The sequence below is a fragment of the Rhinolophus hipposideros genome (assembly GCF_964194185.1).
Source record: "Rhinolophus hipposideros genome assembly, chromosome: 24".
NCBI classification, from domain to species: Eukaryota; Metazoa; Chordata; class Mammalia; order Chiroptera; family Rhinolophidae; genus Rhinolophus; species Rhinolophus hipposideros.
Genome location: NC_138070.1, coordinates 10,554,497 through 10,575,310, shown reverse-complemented (window position 1 = coordinate 10,575,310; position 20,814 = coordinate 10,554,497). Strand labels below are relative to the sequence as shown.

Here is a 20,814-nt window from a genome sequence, read left to right as displayed (position 1 = left end):
CTGTGCCCTGGGTCTCTTCCAAGGCCACTGCCCGTAGAAGTCCACAGAGCAGAAGAAAAAAGTAAGCAGGAAGCAAATTCTGAGAACAAAGGATGGCCTTGTGTGGGAAGGTCAGGTAGGTGAGAGACTTACCTGCCTCCATGCCAGCAAATCCATAGCCTCAAGGCCCCATCAGCACCTGTGCCCAGACTGTTCGATTCACGCTTTCCTGTCCCAAGTCAGCATCTTTACTAACTTTTTTAACAGCTTTGCTGAAATAAAATTCACACAGCCTTCAGCTCACCCATTAAAATGTATCACTCAGTGGCGTTTAGTATTTCCACAAAGTTAAGCACCCAGCACCAGTCAATTTGCAGATATTTTCATCATCCCCCGAAGAAACCCATACCCTAAGCTATCACTCCCCATCACTCCCAACCCCCCCAACCCCCGGTAACCACTCATCTACTTTCAGTCTCTCTGGGTTTCCCTATTCTGGACACTTCACACAAATGAAATCATCCCATGTAGCCTTTTGTGTCTGGCTTCTTTCACGTAGCGTCATGTTTTCAAGTTTCATCTGTGTTGCAGAATTTATCCATATTTCATTCCTTTTTATGGATGAACCATATACCATTGTATGGATAGACGCCATTTTATTGATCTGTTTATCAGTTGACAGACATCTGGGGTGTTTCCACTTTATGGCAGTTACGAAGAATGCTGCTATAGATGTTTATGCACACGTTTTTATATAGACACATGTTTTCATTTCTCTTGGGTATTCACCTAGGAGTCGAATCGCCGAGTCACATGGTAACTATATTTCACCCGTGGATGGCCTGCCAGACGGTTTTCCAAATCTCCAAGCCAGCAAACTGCTGCTCTGATTCCACAATGGCCAAAGCAAGGTTTCCCTACCTGGGGGCTATGATCGGCCTCAGTGGTCTTTGACCCCTTGGAATGGGATGCAATTGTTGTGTCCTTGCATTTTCCTGCAGGTGAATTTCCAGGACATTTATCGGATTCCCCGAAGCATCTCTGAGCCTCCAAACCTCCCTGCTCCTTCCAGTCCAAAGGTTAGAGGAGAAGGCAGATCAGGGCAGCCGATTCCAGTCGGGTCTCTAAACTCTGAACTCTTCTTGTGGGGCCTGCTAGGGATAAAAAAATAATAATACAGCCCGATAAGCGGTGAAGGTGCCATCTGACATCTGCTTTCTTTTCTCCCCCTTTTCCCGCTGCTTTTCTTTCCTGGAACCCAGCAAGGAGCACTTCAACAATGTCCCTGACCTGGAGCTCAACCCCATCCGATCCAAAATCGTCCGTGCCTTCTTCGACAACAGGTGGGTCCTTGTCCTGGAGCCGTCTGATGACCGTTGACTTTGTCCTTCTGGGAGCATTTTGCCCTTGTAATTTCTCACAGCCCCTTTGTGCTCAGAACGCCCCCTCGAGCTGATGCAGAGGAGAGGTGGGGGCTGGGCTGGGTAGGAGCTATGAGCACAGATTTGGGTCAGACAGGTCTGATTTCATAGCTGGGTGTTTTGGGCAGCTCACTCAATCCCTCTAGGCCTTTGTATCAGTTAGCTGTGGCTGCGTAACAAATGATCGCAAAACTTAGCAGTTTAACACAATGATTATTTATTGTCTCACCGTTTCTGCAGATCAGGGATCTGGGTGCAAACTATTTGGGTTCTCGGGCTCAGGGTCAGCTGGGGCTGCAGTCATCTGAAGGCTCGACTGGGGGAAGCTGTGCCTCCAAGCTCACTCATGTGGCTGTTGGCAGATGGCATCTCAGGGACCTCCCCATGGGGCTACTCACACATGGCAGTTGCTGGCTTCCCTCAGGGTGAGACGTCTCAATGAGAGAGAGGGAGAGAGATTGGGCAGTGAAGATGGAAGCCACTGTCTTTTTGTAACCTACTCTCACGAGGGATAGCCCATCACTTCTGCTGTGTTCTCTTCACTACAAGTGAGTCACTAGGTCACCCCACTCTTGAAAGGGGACTGAGCAGAAGTGTGACTACCAGGAGGCAGGGATCCTTAGGGGCCATCTTGGAGGCTGCTTCAGTTTCCTTATCTATTGAATGGAGGTAATAACAGCATCTGCCTCGTGGGGTTGCTGTGAGGGTACACTGAGAAGATGCGTACGGAAGCACTAGGTTAGCTATCATTACACTCATCTCCCTGGCTTACAGACAGGGAAACTGAGGCACAGAGTGGTGCTGCACTTTGGCCAGTGCCCCAGAGCTGAGGCTCAGACCAGAGCTCATGCCACTAAATGTTCAGGGTTGTTGGAGTTGAAAGACTCATGTGACCGGAGGAGATACTGAGTCTGCGGTTCTGTCAGGCGGCAGGGGTGGGTACACCCTCCCCAGGCCTGACACCCTATATCTGCAGAGACCGCTGACACACAGGGAGAACGGGCAGAAAGAGGAAGGAAGGGAGTGGGAACATGATGGCCATAAGATGGGTGAGGACTTCCCTGACCCGTTTCAAGTTGTGTGAGCCTGAACTACTCGACTGTGATTATGCCAGGGATTGGGGGGTCGGGGGGCGGTGCGAGGCTCTGAGCCTTCCTGAGCCTCAACTATTCATAGGATGGGCATGGAGTCCCCAGGCTGACCCAGAAGATGCAGAGTCCTGCAGGGCCTGTGGGGGAGACCTGAGGAGAGAGTGACCAAGAGTTAACTAGGCAAAGCAGGGAGAGAAGGTGCTCAAGAGAATAGAACTGCACGTGCAAAGGCCCAGAGGTACAGCTAGGATGAGTGGCAGAGAGGAGGCCTGGCTGGAGCACAGAGACGCCGGGCATGGCGAGAGGTGTGGGGAGGGGAGGGCTGCATCACGCCACCCCTAGACCAGCAAGAGGGGTCTTGACTTCAACCAGGCAGCAGCAGTGGGGGGCACTGATGGGTTTTAAGGTACAGTGTGGAGCGTGAATCAGGTTTGTGTTTTGCAGAGGTGACGTCACTCTGGCTGCCAGAGGGTTGTAGGGGACAGAGGCCAGGGAGGGGGGGTGTTGCGGTTCCCCAGGCTGGAGGCAGGGCTGCTGAGTGGAGGTGGAGAACAGTGGGCGGCTTGGAGACACCTGGGGAGGTGAGAGAGCCAGTACCCCAGCAATCTTCACGGCAAATGGTCACGTTTGCCAAAGGCAGAGGGAAGTAGTCACATAGTCAGTGGGGAAGATGGGAGAAGAATTCCGCACCCCCCACCCTCACTTCCTTTTTAATCCTGGTTCTTCCTGAGGTGCCATCTTTGGTGGGCAGTGAGTGGGCCAGTGCAGGAGGGGAGAGAAGGGAGGTGCCGGGGGGGAGCCACGACCCTTGATGTGGAGCTGGAGCTGACATAGGCTGTTGGGGACAAGAGTTGGAGGCATCACAAGAAGGTCAAGAGTGACTAGAGCCTGGGAGGCGCCTGATGTGAGAAGCGTGTGTGTATCTGTGTGTGGATGGCGTGTTTCCAAACGGCTCCTTGCAGACATGGTCACTTGTAAAATTGGCCAGGCCTCGGGGTCCCAGCCTTCTGTGGGGCGCCTCCCACAGTACTAGGTAAATTGAGGAGAGGACGATGGCCCCCGTACCCTCAAACCCTCTTCTCTGGGGCCTGTGGGAGCCGCCTGGGCAGAGGCCTTGGCAGGCCTGGTTCTTGGGCCCTCACTGCTCCCTTGTGAGGGAGTGTGGTTAGACTGGACAGGGGCATGAGGGAACTCCTGGGGTGGATGAGAAATGTCCTGCATCCTGACTGGAGGTGGCTGCCACAGGCGCACACATCCGTCCAAACTCAAGATGTGTGCCTTTCACTATATGTAATTATTTCTTTTTTTCTTTTTTAAAAGTCTGGCCTAGGTCACTTGGCTCTCAGCTGTCACCTGTGGGAACCGTGTTTTCAGGTCTCAGGAGGGGGTGCAGGTGTCTGCTCGGTGGCTCTCCACGAGTGCTGCCTCTGCTAAGGGGACAGGGCATGGGAAAAGGGGCTGGAGCTGAAACCTCCCTCTGGTGCAGGTCAAGAAGGCATGACTTTGGGGACCAAGAGAGAAGAGGAAGATCCCCAGAGAAGATTGGAGGAAGACGGAGTGTCCTGGGGGGTAGAGAGTCGAGGGGACCCCGGTCTGTAGCAAGGGCAGCTCATGTGCCTGCTAGAAGGAATTGGGATGATGAGCAGGAGACAGAGGGCAGTGGCCAGGTAGGGGGTGGCGAGAGACCCCCAGCCCCGGGGTCCTGGGACCTCAGCCTTGGCTGCTACTTAGAGAAAGTAGGTGTGGAGAAAAGGAGGCACAGGTAACTCTCAGGCAGCCTGGAAGTCATTAAGGAAAGCCCCCATGGTCTGGACCCAGAACACCTTGGGGGGCTGTAGCTAAGGGCCTGCACCTCCTGTATGCCCTTCACAGCTGGTCCTGGGAGTTCCGACAAGGAGGCGAGGGGGGCCCCCCAGGGGTGCTGGAGACTTTCAACAAATGCCAGTCTCAGCCTTGCTTCCCCAGCCCCCCGGGAACAGAACAGGGAGCCCCAGAGCTTGTCTCGGCAGCAATTTGAGCAGCGTCTGTCCCCATGTCCAGGAGCTCCATGCCTTCCTAGTACAGGATCATCGGAAAGTTAAGGACGAGACAGTATTGTGCTAAGTTGGCATCTTTGCAAACACAGTTGAGAGCTGCCCTGTTCTTGAGCGAGGTTGCAGATTTGAAAGGAGCCCCCATTCTTCCATCCACTGACCCTGGCCTTGGGTGCCCCACTTAGGAAATAGGAGTGGAAAGCTGGTGGGTCTGGCTGCAGGTGCTGGGTCTGGGTTTCCTCAGCTTATGCACTCTCGTTGCCTTTAGAGACCATGATGTCCGTCTGTGTGGACCTCCCGGGGCACTAGGAGGGGAAGGGACCCCCTCCCCAGAATCGGGTCCTGATGGCGAAGGTGCCTGGGTCTCCACCTTCTCTGAGAAGGACACATAGCCCGCCGTCCCTAGGCCGATCCCGTTTTCCCTGAAGCTAATCTTATGCCCTGTAGCTTTAGGCACTTGGGAAGGACGAGTGAGCCAATCTTACTCAATAAGAAGTGCCTTCAAGGGGCCCGATTATTCCAGGGGCTATTTTTATGCCCTGTACATTTGCTCTGTACCCCTGAGATTATTAAGAGTCCGTCGGGAGGAGCAGTGGGAAGCTTGATAAGAGATTTAAGGGGAGAATTAGAAAAAGGCTGGGTTTCCTGAGTCTAGAGGGAAGACCTTGTGTCCTCTCTCAGATTTGTAGGTTCACGATCCACCGTCCCTATTCCGGGCTTAGAATCCACCTCTTTCTGGAAAATCTCCTGGAATGGAATATTGGGAGTAGCGAGATCTGTGAAGCGTGAAGTGCACGTTTCGGGGGTAGTTGCTATCAAAGAGAGTAGATGGGTCCTAAAGACAGAACCACACAGTCTTTTAAACAGAGGAACAGTCATGAGCTGGGTGGGACCCAAGTAAATATTAAGTGCTAACCCAAAACTATGAGTCATCCCGGGCCAGCTGGAGAACTGCCCCTTTGCAAGGACGTACAATGAGGGTGGGGCACCCTCAGCCTGTCAGCCTGATGGCAACCTGCCCCTTTGCCATCAGACTGAGGCGTTGGAAGCCAGTCAGTGATGAGGGTTTGGCGGCAGTGGGTCAGGAGGCTGTGTTGGGGTGGGGTCGTCTCCAAGCTGTTGTCTCAACACCTATCCTGTGCCAGGACTCGCCAGGCGTGTTCCTCATGCACGTTTGCTGAGCACCCACTATGTGACCCAGCGTTGCATACGCTCCCCTGAGCCCTGCCTGGAACACGAGCCCTTTCTTGCCCCTTCAGAAAAGCACACAGATAGGGACAACCTCAAACCTGCCCTGATTTGTTATAAAAAAAAAAAAAAACCACGAAAAAACCCTGAAATCATTGATGGACTTCACATGTGGGTAGTAAACAAACTAGCGTGTCAAACAGCTGGTCGAGAGCAAGAGTCGGCAAGCTTTTTCTGTAAAAGGGCCAGAGAATAAATGTTTTAGGCCATGCGGGTCACGTGGTCTCTGTCACAACTGCTGGACTCAGCCTTTGTGGCAGGAAAGCCACCACAGATGATACGTAAACGAGTGGGCGTGGCTGTGTGCCAATAAAACTTTAATTACGGACTCTGAAATGTGAATTTCATGTAATTGGCACTTGTCATGAAATGCTGTTATTCTTTTGGGGTTCCCCCCAAATATTTTTCAACCATTTAAAAACAAAAATAGGTGTCCCATGGGCTGCAGTTTGCCGACCCCAATCTAAAGGAAAGGGTCAGGAGGTGGACCTCAGCGAGTTACTAGATTGCGTGGTACCTCGGTTTCCCCATGTATGAGCGCCCACCTCTGTGCACCATCCCACACACCCAGGCAGCCCTGCATCCCAGCCCTCACCAACAGCTGGACGGTGGTTTGTGTCCCCCCAGCCCTGGGGCAGTGAGCTCTGGGAGGGCCACCAGGGGCTGGGCTGAACCTCTGGGGTCCCTGGGGTCCCCAAGAGCTGTTCATTGCGGAACAGAACCCAAGGCTAGCACAGCCATTGTGAGCAAATTGTGTGTTCAGAAGGGCTGAGTTCTCTGAGCTGTTGGCAGTGAAAGGAGGAGATCCAGGTAACACATTTCCAACACCCCCTCGCTGCTCCCAAAGGAACCTGCGCAAGGGGCCCAGCGGCCTGGCTGACGAGATCAACTTCGAGGATTTCCTGACCATCATGGCCTACTTCCAGCCCATCAGCACCACCATGGACGAGGACCAGGTGCAGCTGTGCCGCCGAGAGAAGCTGCGATGTGCGTGCCCCTCCCCGTTTGGCAGCTGGAGGGTGGGGAGGGCCGAGGACACCAGCCCCATCCCTTGGGAGGTCAGTCCCAGTGACACCCCTTGTGCAGGTCGCCGTGGGCGTCTCTCTCCTTTAGCGTCGTCCCATGGAGGCCTCCTCAGGGACACCCCTCAGCAGTTAGTGGTTTTCTGGGAGTGGAAGGGGGCTGTGGGCCATGTGGAAAGTACAAGGCCCTTGCTTCAAACATCTGGCTTCTGGGCGAAGCAGCTGTGCGACCGTGAACCGGAATGTGAGAGTACTGATTGTGAACCCAGGGCTGGTTCCCAGGCTCGATGAGATGACCCAGGCAGAGTCTTTGGCACACAGCAGGTGTTCCCTGAAAGCGTGTTTCTTCCCTCGTCCACGAGCTGCCGCGGTGCGCAGGTTCCCAGATGGTCTGTGCCGGGGGGGGGGGGGTCCTGGGGGACCTGTCCCAGTAGAACCTCCTCCTGCCTCTGGTCCGTGGAGTGCGCTTGGCTGGGACCCAGGGCGGCCAGGGTGGCCGGTGTCCCATCTCCCTTACCCTGGACTTTCCCATGACTGCTGACTTCCCTCTCTACCCCACCCCGAGGCAGACTGGTCAGCAGGAGAATGGAAATGGGGGCTGGGCTGCATTTAGCTCTGGACTGGGTACGTGAGGGCTGCTGGGAACTGCCCCAGCGGGGTGTCCCAAGGCCTCCAGACCAAGGGAGGGCCAGGCCTGGGGTCGTGGGAGCCGTGGAATCAGACAGACTCGGGCCCAAACCCCTGGTTTCCTCTCCCTTAACAAGGTGGCTATGAGCAAACGCCTTAACTTCGAGTTTCGACAGCCTAGTCTGAGAAATGGGCCCATAGGGTCGTGTGAGGGTGAGAGGAAAGGATGTTTTCTGCGCTTTGCACAGTGCAGGGCCTCTGGTCAGTGCTGGACAAATCCAGGGCAGGGGACTTCATGAGCTTGAGGCTCCCTGAGGCCGAGCTGAGGCACAGAGAGGGTGCTTCTGCTGGCAGTGAGGTACTGGTGATGGCAACAAAGGAGCAAAGTGGATGTCACCGAGAGTGGAATGACCTGAGGAGGTGCTAACGTCTCTCATGCCTGTTAGGGACAGCTTAGATCAGCCAGGGTGCTAGGATACAGGCAGTGGGGCTCAGGACCTGCCACAGGGCCAGACGACAGCCACCCTGTGGGGTCCATCAGGAACAATCCTGTGAAATAACACTGATTTAGTGTCATGGCAACAATACTGTCCCATCATCCATGTTTGCAGTGTGCCAGGCATTCTGGGCCCTTACCCGCCAGCTGTCACTCACGGATCCCTTACCGTACCGTGTAGAGGACGTGTTGTTATTCCCATTTTATAGATGGTAAAACCGAGGCTCAGAGAAGTTAGGTCATTTGCCCAAGGTCACCTACCAGGAAGTGGTCTGTCTGCCCCATGGCCTTTGCCTGTGACCCCTGTAGTTTTGGCTTTTAGGTTTCACTATTGGGGGTCTTTTGCTCAGTTTGAGATAGATTTCCGAGTGGGGAAGGTTGGGGGGCCAGGGAGACCGGGGCTCCCCTTCCACCTCTCTGACTGAGCCCCTCTCCCCACTGCCGTCCCGCAGTTCTGTTCCACATGTATGACTCGGACAGCGATGGCCGCATCACCCTGGAAGAATATCGAAATGTAAAGTATGCTCCTCGCCCGGCCAGGGCTCCTGGCGCCTCCCCGCCCTGCGGCCCAGAGGGAGGCCCTCGATCACCTTGTCTCTGCCCCGCTGGCAGGTGGTGGAGGAGCTGCTCTCCGGAAACCCACACATTGAGAAGGAGTCGGCGCGCACCATCGCCGACGGGGCCATGATGGAGGCAGCCAGCGTCTGCGTGGGGCAGATGGTGAGCTCCCTCCTGGGGGGGTCCCAGAACCCCACGCTCTACCTCCCCTGCTGACTTGGTCATAGTGCGTCTCTGGAAGGCCTGACAGGACAGAGCACAGCTGTCCTGCTCGCCACTGTCACCGGGCCTGGCACAGAGCAGTGCTGACACCCTCACTGCTTTCCCGACCCGCGTAGAGACCGCCGGAAATCCCAACCCCTGGAGCACTGTGCCAGGCAGGGCAGCCCGGGCTTTGGGGCCTGTAGACGAGGTGTGTAGTCTCCTGGGCCCATGGGCAGCACCTGGCACCGTGGCAGGCCTGGGCAGTGTATGGCACGGGCTCACTTTACTTATTAAGGAGTGACTCGGAGGGGACTTGTGACCTCAAGGCCAGGGTCGGCAGGGAGCTCTGCTTTGGGCTACCGGGTCTGGGGTCCTGGGGAGGTAAGGAGGGGCGGTGCGTGTGGATGAAACAGAGCAGAAGGGCTCAGCTTTCAGAGCTTGCAGGCTGTGGAGGGGCGGTCCCCTCTCACTCCCCAGCTGCCCCAGAAAAGATGTAAGAAGATTAGAACAGAGGCACTTCAGAGATGACCACTGTTACTCAGGCCTAGCAGGGGCAGAGCTGGGATGGAGGAGGAAGGCAGGAGGGACCGCTTGGGCATGAGCACAAGTGCTGGACACATCGTGAGGCTTGTCAGGGTCACGCTGGTGCAGAAACGGCCGGTCATCTCAGAATTGCTGGGCTGGCCCGGCCTGTGATGAACTTGGGCACGTTAGAGCGGGGTTTCTCCACCTGGCATTACTGACATATGGGGCCAAAGAGCTGTCCGGTGGGGGCGGGGCATCCTGGACACTGGAGGGTGTCGAGCGGCATTCCTGATGCCAGCCGCACCTCCCAGATGGTGACAACCAAAAATGTTTCCAGACGTCAGAGGGGAGGGGCAGAATCATCCCCAGTGAAGAACCGCTGAACTGGAGGGTCGGAAATAAATGCTAAGTGGTAAGCACTTTGACCGTCTAAGCCAGGGGCGTCCAAAGTTTTTTCAATGTTTTTCACCAAGGGCCATATGCGGTGAAATACACAAACAGCCGGGCCACTCACGCGAGGTGAAGTACGTATTGCCTCACCTGGTTTATTTAAGTAAACTAAATATATTTTTGGAATTTGCTGCGGGCCAATTAACAATGGATTGCGGGCTGCAGTTTGGACACCCCTGGTCTAAGCAGTCAGTCGCCAGCAGCGTTCGCTGTTGTCGGGCGTGTAGAGGAACCTGCAGGTTCTCCCCGGAGGCTCCAGGCAGGCCAGGCGTCCCCGTGTGCTTGCTCCTCTTGTAGGGTGATTGTGCACGCACTATACCACCGTGTTTCCCCGAAAATAAGACCTAACCAGACCATCAGCTCTAATGCGTCTTTTGGAGCAAAAATTAATATAAGACCTGGTCTTATTTTAATAAAATATAAGACCAGGTATTATAACATAACATAACATAACATCACATAACATAACAACATAACATAACATAACATAATTTATAACATAATTAATATATAAGACCGGGTCTTATATAATACAATATATATAAGACCCGGTCTTGTAGTAAAATAAGACCGAGTCTTATATTAATTTTTGCTCCAAAAGACGCATTAGAGCTGATGGTCCAGCTAGGTCTTATTTTCGGGGAAACACGGTAGGTACCTCACATACATCACTTTACAGATTTTTAGCCTGGTTTTGCTGGTGGGGAAACCAAGGCTCAGAGACGGAAACACTTTTCTGGAGCTCAAGGATGGTGATCTTTACTGTGCTTGATGGACACACTCTTGTAGGGTGGGGTCCAGCCCGGCACGCCCTTGACACAGCCGCTCTGAGCCCCCCGGGACCTGTGGCAGGCATGGGACCGTCTCAGGGGACTTTGTCCCCTGAGGATTTCGGGTGCACCCCCCCGCCCGAGGCCGTCCTCTCTTCTTCGTTCCTGTGTATTGAAAGTACACCCCTGATTCCTTTGGGTTCACCACAGCCTGTGTGGAGAGGTGATTTCCTGCTGGAACTTGCCATTTATGGCCCAGGCCTGTCACCAGGGGTCATGGCAGGCCGGGGCCTGCCCTTAGGGGTGGAGACTGTGGTCATTTTCTGGCCTGCATTTTATCTGTCTGCTTCTTGAGCCCAGGAGGAAGTTGCTGGCTTTGGTGAAACCACCCCACTCAGCAAATTAACTATTGCAGAAAAGGGCTGGTGACCTCGGTGGGGAGCGCAGGGATCCCAGCCGGTTGTCGAGCCAAATTCCCATTTGATTTAATTACACTCGCCTTCTTTAAATTGCTCCCCATCCCACTCCAGTTTCAATTGGCGACAGTTTTCTTAATTTGCTGTAGTAAAATTGTTGGCAGCTGGCAGCTGCTGAGCTGCATAAATTCTGCAGAACCTCAGAAGTGGAGGCATTTCAGAGCCGATGCCGGCTTCCCGGCTCTATGTCCCGAGCAGCTGTCTTTACTTACGGATCCTCTGTGTGCTCTGAAAGTATTTTCTCGTGTTGTCGTCGGCCCAAGAAACAGATGATCTCTGTGCACACGGGCGAGAGGTAAGGGGCGGCCACGTCAGTTCAATACCACCTGGCCTCTGAGGACGCTAAACATTTCTGCCCTTGCCACCCACCACAGACAAAGGATCCATCACCTCCCCCCCCTTTAATGGACTTCCAAAGCCAGTTATTGACTGGGGCAATGATTTCTTTCTAGAGTACTCTGGAAAGTCTTTGGCTTGAGGTGGGGACTGCTTGGCTGGGGTGTCAGCCTGGGGTGCTTCCCTGAACCCCTCTGCCTTCCTTCCTTAAACCAGGCACCCATCCTCCAGCCCTGAGCTCAGGCCAGTGGAGCTTTGTCTGTAATTATCTCTCCTTGTTGCCCTGGGAACCTGGGGTTGTCCGCAGGGAGAGGGCCTCCCCTTCTCCCGGTACCCACAGGCCGGCAGGGCAGGGAGCCTTAGGAACAGGGCTGGCCCAGGTATCTGAGAACTGATTGCATTTATAAAATTTTAAAATATTGATTTGTGTTCTGTATTTTTAAAAAAAAACGTAGCAAAAGGAAACCACAGCGGGTGGAGAATCCTGTCATGCACTTGGTGGGAGCTCTGCTACTCCGGCTAGACAAGCAGCCTCAGTCTCTGTGCCCCTCAGTGGTTGTCCCTATAAACCAGGTGTAAGAACAGGGCCCAGACGGGAGGCTCTTGTGGGGTCCATCAGTCAGTGGTGATGTTAGCAATATTTGGGAGGCCCCGGGGACAGTGCCTGGCATGCAGCAAACACCTCAAGAGTGCCTGCTGTGTTTCCTTAAAGACCTGTTGGGACAACTTCCAGGGAGGTACAGAGAGAGGTGTCTTTCTTTGCCCCTCCCCCACCCGCCCCAGTCCTGCTCCCTGAAGGGAACCACCCTTGATGGCGTATTCCCTCCCCCGCCCCCGATAAATTTTTATTTTCAAAGACACGTGTGTATATACCAGTATGTACCTGCGTGTCTTTTATTTTTGATTTCCACGAAATGGAGTTGAACTGCCGTGGCTTTTCCTCTCCTCCGAGCTCACCCCCCACATCCACGCGGCAGATGGGGGCGTCTGGTTAGTGGGGCAGGCAAACATCCACATGCACGCGCGGGGTCTGCCCACGTCTTTCTGCTCCTCGTTTGTGTGGGTGTTTTCCACTGTGTACATATCTTGGCGAGTGCTCTGGATCGGCGTGTATGGATTGCCCCCCCTTCCTGATGGCTGCAGGGTGATCAACACCAGAGACGACCGAGGTGTATTTAGCTGGTGTTCTCTCGATGGGCACGGGGATGTCGGCTGGTCTTTTACCGTCACAAAGGGCGCGGCAGGGGCACGTTTCTACAGCCTTGGTTATGCCAGAGCCTGAGAGTAGCAGCAAAGTGACAGGAGACCCCCCCCCCATCGTCTCATGAGGGCCCTGTGTGCCCAGAGCAGGCAAGACACAGATGAGACTGGTGTTGCCAATGACTGGCGGGTGAGAGGCCCCACGGCCAGACACTGTCACAGTGATTCACTGGGCACACAGGCCAGCCCTTCTCCCCCATGCCCCTTTCCCTAGTGGTCTGTGAGCGCAGATTAGCCTAGAACTGGGTCTTACCAATGCTGTTGTGAGGAGGCAGGGCCAGGAAATGGCAGGACGTGCCTATTGGTGGCTGTGTGGCTGTGAACCGCAGATAGGTGGTTGTGTGGGGAAGGAGAGCCCTGTGCCTCTGTGCCCACCCCTTGTCCACCCTCATCCACACGGTCCTCCCTGGGGGGGGGGCACCGGTGGGGCCTGGTGAGCCTGTCCCTGCCAGTCAAGGTGGGACGTTGGAGTTCAGGCTGGCTGGATGCGAACAATCCAGAATGATCCCTTCTTCTTGTGACTCTACCTAAACAGGCCAACCATCTGTGTTCTGGGGCTGGGGGCGGGTACAAGGTCTCCTGGCAGAAGCCATTCACCCCGCCCTGTGTTCTGTCCCCAGGAGCCCGATCAGGTGTATGAGGGCATCACCTTCGAAGACTTCCTCAAGGTGGGTGTCTGGGAGGAGGGGGAGTGGCACGGTGGGGCCGCGGTGGGGACTTGCGGGGGAGCCAGCTGGTCAGGAAGAGACTGGCATCTCTGTGGAAAGGGGTCACGCCTGGGCGTGGCCTGTAAAACAATTTAAACTGGTTTCTGCTTATTTGTATTGAAAAAGTAATATTCACGCGTGGTCAAACAATGAAAGCAGTATAAAAGGGGCTACAGGGAAAACTCCATTTCTCTCCCAGTATGAGTCCCTAATCTGCATTCTCAGAAGCAATCCCTGTTCACAGCTGGAACCAGGGTTCTGGAATGTCCTATGCCTATACGAGTCCCCGCCTTGCCCAGAAGCACACCCTGGCGCCCCTTTTCTCCTGCTGTGCCTCCTAGATGGAGCTTTTTACATGGCTGCCCACTCTTCCCGCCTACCCTGTGGACTCTCCAGCCCCCACTAGTGGACATTCAGCCTTGCCGGGCCTTTGCTTTGACAAATGTGCTCCCAGGTTGGGGACAGCAACCCCTCGCTGCTCTGATAGGCAGATACCCCGTTGCAGGGAGACCAACCCATCCTGCCTTCTGCCTGGCCCTTTGGCCCTGAGGACTCCAAGAGCAGTGTCCCCAAGCTCTTTCTGGGAGTTGAGAAAGACAAAAAAGGTCAGGGGAACTGGCCTGGAGTGGGGCTGGGGACTCCGGTGGCCCAGGGGTCAGTGCAGCTGGGCACCCCCCTCCCAGTCTACACCTCTGACCTGGCTGGCCAGTCACCAGCAGGTGCAAGGGGAAGCAGGTGGGGGAGGGGCAGGCAGCATGGACCCAGCGAGACTAAGATGGAAGGAGGTGGGAGGTCTCCTTTGCCCTTTGCAGATACATCTCCCCAGGGCTGATCAGGGAGAAGAGAAGCTACATTTCCTTTCTTTGCCTGAGAAACCAGCTTGTTCCCCAGCAGGCTGGCCTCCCGCCACCCCTCTAGTGCTCCCCAAGCCCGTGCCTGGGGGCCTCCTGCCCAGCCAGCACCCCCTTTCCTGAGCTCCACCAGTGCCCTCGACGGCCCCGTTGCCACCTGGCATTTAGCAGGAACCATCCTAGGTGTCCAGGCGTCTTTCCCTGGGAATGTCTCGTCCACCCAAAGAGAGTCAGAGCCGCTGGCCAGATGTTTCCTCTGCATCCTCCCACCACACCCAGAACAGGTGCAGGAGATGGGAGTGCCTGGGGACCGCGGGGTGTGATGGTGGCAAGAATTGCAGCAAGGTCTCCCTGCCGCTTTGAATTCCCCATTTCCAGCCTCTTGGCTGTCCCTGGAGACACTGTGGGTGACAGCTTGAGAGTTTGAAGTTCTTACATAAGCCAGGAGACCGTGAGAATGACCGCCCACCACCTCCCTGCATTGCCATCCTTCCTTCCATCTCTCCGTCTGTGTCCCTCTTGGACCCTGAGTGGCCAAGGAGCTGCTGGCAAGCACACAGTCCCCAGAATGGTGGGGCTTCGTAGGGTGTCAGTAGGGACTGGGAGCCTCGGTGTCTGCTGGGGCCCCGGCCAGGGTGGACTGGGACTGCAGCACCAGCACCAGGAATGTGGCCAGGGACATGGTCTCTGGGTGGAAATTATACTTTTTCTGGGCGTGAGCTTGTCTGCATAGAGCATGGGTGACGTCGTACAACCTGGGAGGTTATAAAGCCCCAACTGTCGTGACCTATTAATGACCGCTGAGGGTAATGAAGCCTCACAGTTGCACAGCCCTTAACTGGTTACACTTCCAAGGAGGACTGCATTTGAGCCCCCCACTCCCAACGTCCTGTGGTGTGGGCAGCACAGGTGGTGGTCTCAGCATTACTGGTGAAAAGGAGGTGTGATGGGGGTTAGGGAATTTGCAGGAATATCTCAGAGCCTTAAGTGGTGGGTCGGATTCAGACGACCTGGAGCTCAGAGCTTGGATTCAGTACTTAATACCTTGTGGCGACAATCTCAGAGAGGATCCAGCTGTCAGAACCAAAGGGACCAGTGCAAAGGCAAATGGAGGTTCCTCTTCCTCGCTTAGCTCCCCGCCCCCTGGTTCTCCCTGACCGGCACACCTCCCGTGGGTAGCGGCACAGGGAGGCTGGGGCGATGGTCTAGGACTTGGGCTGGTCAGTGGGAGCCCTCTCACGCTGCTCGTCCGTTCCAGATCTGGCAGGGGATAGACATTGAGACCAAGATGCACGTCCGCTTCCTTAACATGGAAACCATCGCCCTTTGCCACTGACACGCCGCCTCGCCCGCGCTCTTGGAGAAACTGCACTTTCCACCGGGCAGCCACCCCCCCCCTCCCCGCGGGGCAGAGCTTGAGGCTCCGGGCCTCAGGGGCCTTTTGCAGCAGCTCCTGTAAACAGTTAACACTCCTCTGCCAGCTCGTTCCCCATAGGGGATGGTATGTGGGACTTCACTGTTTTTATCTCTAATAAAAAGAACAGGGTTTGTTAATGAATGTGGCTAGTGTGTGTTCCTCATGTCCACTCAAGTGGCCTGGCCATTTGGTGGGAGCCGAATATGAGGAGCAAGCAGCTAACTCGTTTTCTTTTTTGTTTTTTTTTCTTTAAAGTTTATTGGGGTGACAATTGTTCGTAAAGTTACATAGATTTCAGGTGTACAATTCTGTATTACATCATCTATAAATCCCATTGTGTGCTCACCACCCAGAGTCAGTTCTCTTTCCATCACCATATATTAGACCCGTTTACCCTCTTCTAGAGCCCCACATTCCCCCGCCCCCCTTACCCTCTGGTGACCCCTAAACTATTGTCTATGTCTATGAATTTTTGTTCTTTCAGTTGTTTGTCTTGTTCTTTTGTTGTTTTGGTTTATATAACACATATCAGTGAAATCATGGTTCTCTGCTTTTTCTGTCTGACTTATTTTGCTTAGCATTATACTCTCAAGATCCATCCATGTTGTCACAAATGGTCCTGTTTCATCTTTTCTTACCGCCAAATAGTATTCCATTGTGTATATGTACCACAACTTCTTTATCCATTCGTCTATCGAAGGATACTTTGGTTGTTTCCATGTCTTGGCCACTGTAAACAAAGCTGCAAAGAACATTGGAGCACACGTGTCTTTGTAGATAAATGTTTTCAGATTTTTTGGGTAGATACCCAGGAGAGGGATTGCTGTGTCATACGGTAATTCTATTCGTAATTTTTTGAGGAACCTCCACACTGCCTTCCATAGCGGCTGCACCAGTCTGCATTCCCACCAACAGCGTATGAGGGTTCCTTTTTCTCCACAGCCTCTCCAACACTTGTTACTGTTTGTCTTGTTGATGGTAGCCATTCTGACTGGGGTGAGGTGATATCTCATTGTGGTTTTTATTTGCATTTCTCTGATGATTAGCGATGTTGAGCATTTTTTCATAGGTCTATTTGCCATTTGTATGTCCTCTTTGGAGAAAGGTCTCTTCAGGTCCTCTGCCCATTTTTCAATTGGGTTGTTTGTTTCTATGTTGTTGGGTTGTATGAGTTCCTTGAATATTTTGGATATTAGCCCCTTATCGGAGGCACTGTTTACAAAAATCTTCTCCCATTCAGTTGGTTGCCTCTTTATTTTGTCGATGGTTTCGTTTGCTGTGCAGAAGCTTTTAAGTTTCATATTGTCTCATTTGTTTATTTTAGCTTTTACTTCCATTGCCTTTGGAGTCAAATTCATAAAATGCTCTTTGAACCCAAGGTCCATAAGTTTAGTACCTATGTTTTCTTCTATGCAGTTTATTGTTTCAGGTTTTATGCTTAGGTCTTTGATCCATTTTGAATTCATTTTGGTACATGGTGACAGATAGCAGTCCAGTTTCATTCTTTTGCACGTGGCTATCCAATTCTGCCAGCACCATTTATTGAAGAGGCTGTCTTTTCTCCATTGTATGTTTTTAGCTTCTTTGTCAAAAATTATCTGTCCATATTTATGTGGGTTTATTTCTGGGTTCTCAATTCTATTCCATTGATCTGTGTATCTGTTTTTCTGCCAATACCAAGCTGTTTTGATTATTGTAGCCCTGTAGTACAAGCTAAAGTCAGAGAGTGTGATACCTCCAACATGGTTCTTTTTTCTTAGGATTGCTGTGGCTATTCGGGGTCTTTTGTGGTTCCATACAAATCTGATGATTTTTTTGTTCTATTTCTTTAAAAACGCCATGGGTTTTTGATGGGGATTGCATTAAATCTGTATATTGCTTTGGGTAATACAGCCATTTTAACTATCTAACTTGTTCTCAAAGGCTGGTTTGGAAGAGGGGATTTTTTTTTCCCCTTTGTTTTTGGTTTATTTTGGTAAAGCGTCTGCTGTTTTCCCTGCAGAAGTGCTGGGAATTCATTCATCTGCCTTCTTGATCCGAGGCAGTAAGGAGAAGCAGGTCCTCGCTCCGTGGAGGCCGGTACTTGGGTGGTGGGGTGCCTGTTTCGGGACCGTGTATTTAGAGCCTTTGCCAGCGGCAGTGACAGCCCGAGATGTCCCCCCCCCCACCTCGGGGGCACTCTAAGTGCTCAGGATGGGTGTGACATGGCCCTTCCTGGCAGGAAAGGGGGGCAGCTGCAGGGCCCAGCACTCCCAGTCCCATGTTAGTGGCAGAGTGGAGACAGCACAGCGGGGAGGTGGCTGCCCCAGGTAAGCATCTCCCACACCTGTTGTCAGCTTCTGATTGGGGGACTGGCTGTGGTGGGGGCAGTAAGCCAAGGTGGTTCGTCTCAGTTGGTGGCTGTGGCCTGTGAGTCAGCAGAGAGCTGGCGCATGTCGACCTTACCTAGCTGGTACTTGGGGTGCAGTGCTGCCATGGCTGTGGTGGCTCGTCCCTGTTTGTTCCAGGCCTCCTCCTGGCTGTCACGTTTACCATATGCTCAGTTCCTTTATTTACACTCCCTGGGAGGCACTGTTCTATCCTTCTAAGAAAGTTCTCCTGAGAACGGGGAACTGGTGCTATTTGCATTCTTGAGTTTTTATTTCAGTTTTGATATTAAGCCTGCTGTATACTACTTTTGTTGTACCCACACATTGGGGCTCAGACTTTAAAAGGTACAGACGGGCACACCATGGAGTCTTCATCCTGTTCTTGGCCTGGCCCCCAGTTTTCCCTTCCCCCAGGCAAATCACATTAGCCCCTTCCACATCTTCCCAGAGCTGTTTCATGCACACAGAAGCAAGTATGTTGCTCAGGATGAGGTTAATGTTGGTATTTAAATTTAAAAAGGAAAACAGCAGCAAGGTGAGTTACAGGGGACAGTGAGTGGCAGAAGTCCCAAGGGTGGCAGTTTGGCGTGGCCTCCCAGGTGAGAAGGCTGCCTGCCTGCGTCCTCTCATTGGTAAGCTCGTGGCAGGATGGGTCCCAGGCCTCGGAACCCAGCCATGCCTGAGGATCGCCAGCCTGGACCGTGGCACTGCGGCCTTACGAGGTGGACTTCTCCAGGACAGAGGCTCCCACTCTCCCTGATGCTGCTTCGTGGGAAGGCAGAGGCCGCGCGGCCCAATCTCAGGGTAAGTGAAGAGGGCCGTCTGAAGTCACTTTCAGAGCTCTGCTCCTTAGACTAGCATGTAATTCCACAAACGTGTAGACATTCAGAGCAGGTCAGGGGCAAGGCCTCTCGTGGCTTCCTGCCCTCCAGCGGTTGCAATCTAGGGGGAGGACAAATGCTGAAAAGTAGGAAGCAGATAGCCGGGCAGTTTCCGGGACTGGCGGAGTGGGGTGCCATCTCCCTCCCGGCTCCCCTGCTTTCCGCTGCTACAGGGAGCAGCTGGCTCACACCCTTGGGTTTCCTGGCTGCTCGCAGGAGGAGGAATCGAGCAAGTCACTGGGCAGCCAGTGTGGCACTAGTTAGCTCTGGTCCAGCAAGCGTCTCCAGTGACACCGTGTCTCCCTCCCCACACGCCTCGTCCTTCCTGTGAGGGACCCAAAGGTGTCACTGAGCAGCAGGGTCACTGGCCCGGCCCGAGGAGCCCTGGATTTTTTGGGACTCTCCCAGTTTGCTTTAATTTTGTTTTTCTCGACAAAGGCAGTTCATTAATGTAAAGTGTTTTTATAAATAATAAATAAATCTTCTGCCAGCGCCTGTGCCCTGAGTTGGAGTTGGGGAGATGTGGGCACGCATCAAACGATTTCACTTGTTCAGGCCACAGAGGAGCCCAGCCTGATGTCTGTGAAGCTTTGGGCCATGGCTTACCTTAAACAGCTAATTAAAGTGAGATTTATTCACCAGCAGCCCAGTCTATGCAGCTCAAAAGAAAGCTCATCTGTTCAGTCACTGAGGGTGTCCTCTGACTGGCAGCGAGGGTTTGGGCCCATTTCCACCATAGTGTGAGCTGCTGATCTCACCTGGAGCTCTCTTGCCCGACTCCAGGGCACTGCGTTCATCCATGAGACTGGGCTTCTGCTCCTTCTGTCATTTGGGGACTGACGCAGTTGGCTATTAGTCGGTGTAAACCTGCTCCTAAAAAGGATTAATTCCCCACAGCCTAGCGGGACTGCTGGCCTTTGATTAACAAGGCTGAGGGTCGCTGCTCTGGGCACAGGTTTCGGATGGCCATCTGCGTAGCGCGGTGTGTGCAGAGGACAGAAGCAGGTGGCCTGGAAAAGGCTCCTGTTACCTCCTGGACTCATGGGCGCGCCCAGGAGCGGCCTTCTGGCTGCAGCAAACCCCCTGGTTCCTGGATGGGGCACCTCATGCAAGCAGGTGATGTTTGTTCTGAAATTTGTTCTAAAATAGGCACGTGATTAAGTCAAACATATACCTTTGTTAACAGCCTTCCTTCTGTCAGGAATTGTACCAGTGACTGAAGGGAAGTAGGCAGAAATCAGTGCAAAGTCAAATGTTTGAAGGCAGCTGATAAGTCAGGGCAGTGGGGACCTCAGGCTGTGGGGAGAGGAGATGGCAGGGATGGTGTCTCAGCCTGCCCGACGGGGGCTGGGTGAGCTCCCTTCTCTCTGCATAAGCTCGTTACCCCAGAATCAGGTCAGAAGCAGGATGTTGTCCTACTCTGCCATATTACCACGGGGGAGAGTTACCAGAACTCAGGTTTTGGATGAATGCAGCAATTTGACACAAACACAGCAATTTGGTAGGTTTACAAAAGGGCTATGTAATGGAAATCTAATATGAGAAGCTCAGGGGAAACATTCTGCAGCCACGTTAAACATGAATTATGGATAAGGGAACAGAGTAAGATTACAACAGCTTCCAATTTTGGCCAAGCACCCTCTTAGGGAACGAATTAGTGCTAGACTTTAACAAAACAATTCCATTATCTTCTGGTCCAAGGGACTAGAGAGTTCTTTTTGTGCTTTGCTAATGGGAGACGGGTCACATATGGATCCGATCTTTGTCACTGAGCAGTTGAACCTGTCCCCACCTGCCTGCAGTTAACAAGGCTGCAACTAAACGGTGGCTGCAGACAGCACCGTGACACACGTAGGTTGATGCAGTTAAAAATACTACAAGTTGCCTTGGTAAGCGTTCTGCAAACACCTGCTTTGCAAGCTGTCCTCCCACACAGTGACCTTGGGAAGGCTTTGGAGAATTGAGTGGGAGGAGCCAGGGGCTTAACCACAGTTTCCCAGGGCACCAGGGCTGCCTTTGTCTCGGGAATCTTCCAGAATCAGTGAACAAGTACCAGTGGGTTCAGTGGGTGGACGATTTAGGCCCCAGCAGGA

The 20,814-nt window shown here is 53.4% G+C and overlaps 1 protein-coding gene across 2 annotated transcripts in view; it reads left to right on the top strand.

Annotated features, from left to right (window-relative positions):
• The window catches only part of TESC (tescalcin), a 49,082-nt gene extending 33,264 nt beyond the window's left edge, over positions 1–15,818 (top strand). Inside the window, exons 3-8 of one of the 2 annotated variants that reach the window (XR_013992472.1) lie at positions 1,242–1,322; positions 6,620–6,830; positions 8,370–8,431; positions 8,530–8,637; positions 13,117–13,164; positions 15,313–15,610. Coding sequence is in view for 1 of the 2 variants with exons in the window: in XM_081036818.1 (XP_080892944.1) it covers positions 1,242–1,322; positions 6,620–6,759; positions 8,370–8,431; positions 8,530–8,637; positions 13,117–13,164; positions 15,313–15,390 (517 nt within the window). In the remaining variant the exon portion in view is untranslated. Of the gene's footprint in view, positions 1–1,241; positions 1,323–6,619; positions 6,831–8,369; positions 8,432–8,529; positions 8,638–13,116; positions 13,165–15,312 lie in introns of both variants that reach the window. The other variant, XM_081036818.1, reaches the window with a different exon arrangement.
• The last annotated feature ends 4,996 nt before the right edge of the window (positions 15,819–20,814 follow it).